The 6,511-nt window shown below is 40.4% G+C and overlaps 1 protein-coding gene across 1 annotated transcript in view; it reads right to left on the bottom strand.

Moving 5' to 3' along the window:
- Positions 1–1,697: 1,697 nt before the first annotated feature.
- The window catches only part of ampd3b (adenosine monophosphate deaminase 3b), a 28,644-nt gene continuing 23,830 nt past the window's right edge, over positions 1,698–6,511 (bottom strand). Inside the window, exons 7-16 of the mRNA XM_014025376.1 lie at positions 6,236–6,365; positions 5,910–6,104; positions 5,547–5,678; positions 4,973–5,136; positions 4,704–4,830; positions 4,402–4,565; positions 4,082–4,202; positions 3,007–3,180; positions 2,803–2,913; positions 1,698–2,279 (exon numbers count right to left, since the gene is read on the bottom strand). Of these exons, the coding sequence (XP_013880830.1) occupies positions 2,103–2,279; positions 2,803–2,913; positions 3,007–3,180; positions 4,082–4,202; positions 4,402–4,565; positions 4,704–4,830; positions 4,973–5,136; positions 5,547–5,678; positions 5,910–6,104; positions 6,236–6,365 (1,495 nt within the window). The 3' untranslated portion in view covers positions 1,698–2,102. The remainder of the gene's footprint in view (positions 2,280–2,802; positions 2,914–3,006; positions 3,181–4,081; positions 4,203–4,401; positions 4,566–4,703; positions 4,831–4,972; positions 5,137–5,546; positions 5,679–5,909; positions 6,105–6,235; positions 6,366–6,511) is intronic.

Consider the following 6,511-nt stretch of genomic DNA (forward strand, 5'->3'; position numbering starts at 1 on the left):
GGGTAGTGGGGATGAAGGAAGGGGTCGAGGGGTAGTGGAGATGAAGGAAGGGGTCGAGGGGTAGTGGGGATGAAGGAAGGGGTCGAGGGGTAGTGGAGATGAAGGAAGGGGTCGAGGGTTAGTGGGGATGAAGGAAGGGGTCGAGGGGTAGCGGGGATGAAGGAAGGGGTCGAGGGGTAGTGGGATGAAGGAAGGGGTCGAAGGGTAACAGGGATGAAGGAAGGGGTCGAGGGGTAGTGGAGATGAAGGAAGGGGTCGAAGGGTAGTGGGGATGAAGGAAGGAGTCCAGTGGTAGTGGAGATGAAGGAATGGGTAGAGGGGTAGTGGGGATGAAGGAAGGTGTAGCGGGGATGAAGGAAGGGGTCGAGGGGTAGTGGGGATGAAGGAAGGGCTCGAGGGGTATTGGAGATGAAGGAAGGGGTCTTGTTGCTGGGATGAAGGAAGGGGTCGAGGGGTAGTGGGATGAAGGAAGGGATCAAAGGGTAGTGGGGATGAAGGAAGGGGTCGAGGGGTAGTGGAGATGAATGATGAGGCGTCTGGCGAGGTACATCGAAGGAGGCTTGAGGAGAAGGCTCAGAGTGGGGCATGGTCTCCAGTAAGGATGCTTTTTCCTGAGCCTGCTTTGGACCCTCCAGCTTGAACCTGAAAAGGAATTGATTAGGAGGCATTTTGAGTTGGGGATGGAGGAGAAAGAAAGTGATGCGGAGATGAAGGGATGAGGAAGAGATGAAGGAATGAAGAAGGAATGAAGGGAGTGAGGAAGGTGGTGCGATGAGGGCGTGCAAGTGGGGCCTAAGTGGGGCAAAAGGGGAGGGTGGGTGTCGAGACGGCGAGCTGAGGGCAAAACGCCAGGTGAGGCGGGTTTAGACGCTGACTGATTAGCTGAATGCGAGAGGCGTGGTCCTGCTCCTGAACCTAAGTTAATATCTTAACTTAATTTGTGGTGTGAAACTGTTCGTTGATAGCAAATCTCTGATGATCTTATGACACATGGCTTGATTTCTTCTGCAGTTTGCTTTAAATGTGTAATCTGAGAGCTGTTTAGTGACTCTATGCAGGTGTTGCACATTCTTTTTGTGTTTAAAAATAATGTACATACTTTATTAAAACTTATACAATTAAAGTTATGAGTTTTATGTTTGCTGTTGACAACAATTTTGATTTGATGGAAATGCTTGTCAGTGCATACAATCATATGAGGTAAAAACATGTTGCAAAGGTGCACGAGTCCAATGAATATTTCTACTAGGCAGAAGTTATCCAATGAAAAATGAATATTCATATACAATTCAATGCAGAAATCAAGCCCTGATAAATTTACATTGACAGTCCGCCCCCTCTAAGATGGTGTTGAGCTCGAACCACAACAGTCAATCTTCAAGTGGAAGTGCCCTTCAGATGCACTGGAAATGCCACAGCTAGCTGCTGCTACTACAGTTTGCACCTGTAAATTACCATCACATTCTATGTACATACGTAACTGTGTAATGAAAAATTCATGGTTGTGTTAAAAACAAATGATTCCATTTTCCCAGAGTTGTTTTAAGATGACATCAGTCCACTTTGTTCACGGCTGCATTCTGACTAAATTGTAATGTATGGGTCTTGTCAGAATTAAACTCTGTCATTCAAATAACTATACTGCATGTAAGATATTAACTATTCATAATATTTTCACAGAAAGACAGTCCAAAACGTTTGAGTTATCTTTTTTATTCAGAATCTTGAATCTAGGTAAAATCAGCAGCATTATGGCTACTCAGAAAATACAGTTTCTCCCAAACATTGAAAAAATTAGTAATATCAAATACAGACAAGTTTAAAATATTTTAAGTCAAAATAATCTATATCTGAATATCTATACCAATAAAGGTTGTGACAAATACCTTCTTACAGTATGATCCAATCCAGAAATGTTCATTCACATTACATTACATGAAGTAGGCCCAAACTACCAGCATTATTATTTATCTACGTAACCTGTGTCACTTTTGCCCATAAAAATCTAAGTGAGTTCATTTACAAATCTGTCATATAAAGACGTGTTTTGTCCTCTGCTCTCTGAAGACACATCCAGGTGTAGCTTGTAAACATGAGGAGAATCACACAGCTGGATTCGGATCATCTTCCGTCTTCAACGCATCCACCAGGAAACTGAGTTCGTTCTGCAGGGTCTCGTGGCGGTAGGCCATGCGGATCTGAGCCACGTTTGTCTTACGGATGTCATTACCCTTTGGTCCATCTTGTAGGTAGTTGGAACCAATGAAGAGTTTCTTTTCCTGTGGATAATATGGTTTAAAACGATTTGAATATCTTCCATAAAACATTTTTTTACGAACTAAGCAGATTTCTAAGTAAATTTTCCTGTGACGAGGTTGATTACCTAAACAAGAGATTTTAGGTATAAACAATACAGTAACTTCACCTACTTTAAAAATGTTTTGGAGATTAGTTAGATACTGTAAGATACCACGCTTAAAGCTACATAATGCTGCTCTATGTTGGAAAGTAGTACAAAAATCTTATACTTGTTTTACACCAAGCAGTGTTCCGTGCAGTTCTGACTGTCGACAGAAGATGGCAGTCTATTATACTTGTATTGAATGAATGTTTCTGGAAATGTAATGTAAATAAGTTCACTTCTTTGGAGGTTACGTTCTGAATGAAACTCAAAATTTCTGTGGAAGCATCATGTAGTTTAACGTAAAACCAATTTCTTCTTTTTTTTTTACAACAAAAAATGAATAACGGTGTGGTCTGACTAGCGTGTCACTCTCTTCACCAAGTCAGGTTTAGTTTTACCTCATGGGACAGGCCGCTCTGCAGAACGCTGTTCCTGGCAATCTCACACAAATCACATGTGCTCAGCTTCCACAGCTGTGCTGCTATGGCATACTCCTCCATCAAAGCTTCCTGAACAGATGTTTAAAGAACACGAAGAGGCATGTTGATACATGTTTAACTGAGCTGATTGTGCTCTTTGTTTGGTTTCTCCCGGGTCCTGACCTTAGTGTAGTGGAACTGCATGGGATCATCAGTGGACAGCGACACACACAGGCCCTTGTGAAGAAACTCTTGCAGTGGGTTCTTTGAGTACTGCAGGAACAGGCTGTTGTTGCTCAGTGGGGACATGGCAATGGGGACCTGGCCCAGGTAGTACAGGTACTGCAACACTGGACTCTGAAGAGTGGGGAAGTAATGCAGACACACCAAAGTAATGTTAGCTTTATTGTAGTGATGCGACGGTCATGAACAAATATTTTGAACGACTCTTTTACAGTGAACAATAGGAGTTGAGCCATGGGACATAAAGAGCCGTTTGTAGTTTTTTTTTTTTTTCCTTATATAATCTTTTTTTTTCATGCTTAAAACACAGAGACAATCGCTCCTGCTTTGCTTTTTCTGAGGAAACGTAGAGCAGTGGAGAAGAGCAAGTCAGGGGGAAAGGAAAGGGGGTTTCTGCTTAACAAAACATGTGTCCACCCACGTAACGTGATGACGTCATCACACAGCCATGATAACGTATTTTCCTACATGAGGACATAACTTGTTCAAAATCAAACAGCTCTTTTGAACGGCTCTATGAAACAAACGGCTCTCCAAGATGCGGATCCCTTGAAAAAGCCATTTATCCCATCTCTACTTGATTGTTTTGCTTTTGTTTTGGGGAATTACTGAAGAACTGGATCATAAATTAAATGATCCAAAGCAGCTAGAAGAGTCATGTTCAGTGTTCTTCTAAAGTAAAGATTGAACCAGCAACTGTCTAATATGAAAACCACTTAGTGTTTTAAGCCGCAGCTGTGCATATACAAATAACATAGATTGAATTATTTGTTGCAGGAAACAGATGTTAATATGTCAACCAACACAGTTTAGAAAAAAATGTTATAGTATTAGCAGTGTTGTTAATTACAGCTGGAACACAGGAGTAATGAAACAAAGCCCCTCAAAACGTTCAAAGTTTGTCTTTGAGGTAGAATTTGGTGGTAAAGCAGTAGATATGATGGTCGTTTCACTTCTGATTTCAGTATTAAAGACCTTGAACATCAAACCAAAGTGTGAATTTATAGGGCTGCACCTTCTTCAGGTTGAGTCCATGGGAGATATTATCAGCTGTCAGGAAGGCAGAGACCAGGTGGGTGATGGAACCCGCCTCACCACAGTGGGGACGAAACTGGAAGGTGTTCAGTCCTCGGTCCCTGCAGAAAAAAAAAGATTTCACTTTTGTGAACGCAGCTCAGTGCTTTAACATCTTGTTGGTGAAAGGAGGATGATGTCTTTTTAAGTTTTCAGATTCTTGGCAAAGAAGTTGCTCTGGCGTCCCTGTTGTTTGGAGCACTATAAAGTTTTATCTTCTAGACATTTCTTGATTGTTTTATTTATCGTTTAAGAACTTACTTGCGCAGATTGTTCAGCACCATGATGTTGGCATACATGTAGAAGAGGTAATAGGTGTAGGGAGGGTTGTCTTCTGTGGTCCATTCCTCAGGCTTTGGGCTTTTGTAAGAGAACATGTGGTCGCTGTGCTTGGACTCATCGTCCACACTGTCGAACCCGGTCACCTGCAGGACCACAGAAATACCCCAAGGCTTCTATCAGCTCGACAGTGTTTGTGTCGTCGGCCGCTGAACGTTAAACCTCAAACATTTTTGGATGAAAAAAAAAAAAAAACGGTTTTGCAAGTGAATGAATTTACGTACGTATTTCAGGAAAACATGGATTGTTTTGTGCTTTTGAGGGTTGACTGTAGCTTCAAAAAGTGGGAGGAAAATGTTCTCCAGCATCTTGGCGTAGTTTGGAACCAGTTTTTTTGACCTGAAGATGTCACTGAAAGACAAAAGAAATCAAGTCAACCTTTCCTCACATTGAGGACACACAATTAGTTTTTACTCTGTTTCTGTGCAAACAGGCCCAAGTTTGTCTTATAGTCTAATTGTGGGCATTTTTTTTTTTTTTCCAAAAAACTTACTAAATTCTTGGAACTTGAATCATCCATCTCATGTTGGATGAGTGGACTTTGTGTTGGATGAACCATGATGCCAGGCTCTTCCACTCGCTGGCAGATCTGCCGTAGATCGACAAACGTGGCTCGGCGTGCTGATATATGCTCTCCTCCAGTTCGTTAGCAACTTCCTGGATTGTGCAACAATGCAACAAATTTCTTGATAAAACAGAAGTTGGCTGATAGACAGGAAACAAATGCATGCTATTTCTTAATCCAAACTCTTTGTTTCTCAAAAAATACAAACTTAATCTGTAGTAATGTTGTTCAAGAAGACCTGTTCTTGCATACATGATTATCTTTAGAGTCAGAAGTCATGTATTTTGGTTATATATATATATATATATATATATATATATATACACATACTTGTTCAGTTCAATTTTTAAAAACCTAATTATCACTGAAACTTAAATGCAAATTAGAATTTACCAAAATAATCCAACTCACCACCACACAGTTGTTTAACCTTTATGTACAGATTTGAAAATTACTATATTATTATTATCATCATCATCATTATTTTGTATTGATACTGAACCTTGATAAGACGTGCAAAGTATTCTCCATTAATATAGTTGTCCGTTTTCAAGTAAATCTCTCGTAGTTCACTGGCTCCCACAGGATTATATTTGGAGTTGAACTTGTCAAACCGGTGAAAGGTTTGTCTCCCCTGTGAGTGACGAGAGAGAGAAAATTTTACATACTGATAATAATCACATCAGTTCTTTTTCTGTACTAATACAAAGAATGCAGGATTAACAGTGGATATTTCATATATCTACATTTGTAACAAACAAATTTTGAATTAAATAAAACACATTTTTTTTGACATTTTGCATCAAAAACAAAGTGTTTAGACTGTACAGCGATGCTGCTGTTTTAACTCCAAATGTTCTCTTACAGCGTGCACATCCAGTGAATCTACAGTCAAGTCATACGGGTCCATTTTGAGGTTCTTGAAGACTTCCTTGAGTGTGATCTTCTGGCCCCCTTTCTCCAAAACCACACGGTCCGCCTCTTCTTGGTAAGTTGTTTGTATAAATCTCAACAGATGTTTCTGGTTCATGCAAGCGGCAGCGTGTATGTGTGTGTCTACCTGTGTTTGACAAAAAAGAAATTGATGTTATTGGGCTACTGTACTACACCTGTTGGTATTTTAGGCTAAAGTTCACTAAGACCCAAAGTCACATAGCCTGCTGAAGGACTGAATAAAAAAAATCAACTAACCTTTCTAACATTGTAGAAGTCCCTGTGTGCTACACATTTCAGCTCTCTCAGCTCTGCCATTTCATTCAGCATTTCATGGAGGTGGAATTTAGATTCCAAGAAATTAAGTCGTCTGTGACAGTAGGTTTTCCTGCAAGGCAACACGAGATTACGCTGTAAAATACACAATGATTTATGCCTGTCAGTCCTGTTCTGTTGAAATTTTCTCTTTGTAGTTTAAGTTGTGACATTATTAGCACTTTGTGCTGAGATACTGCATTAATGTGTCTATTAAAT

Source organism: Austrofundulus limnaeus, unplaced genomic scaffold, assembly GCF_001266775.1.
Source record: "Austrofundulus limnaeus strain Quisiro unplaced genomic scaffold, Austrofundulus_limnaeus-1.0 Scaffold471, whole genome shotgun sequence".
Classification (NCBI taxonomy): domain Eukaryota; kingdom Metazoa; phylum Chordata; class Actinopteri; order Cyprinodontiformes; family Rivulidae; genus Austrofundulus; species Austrofundulus limnaeus.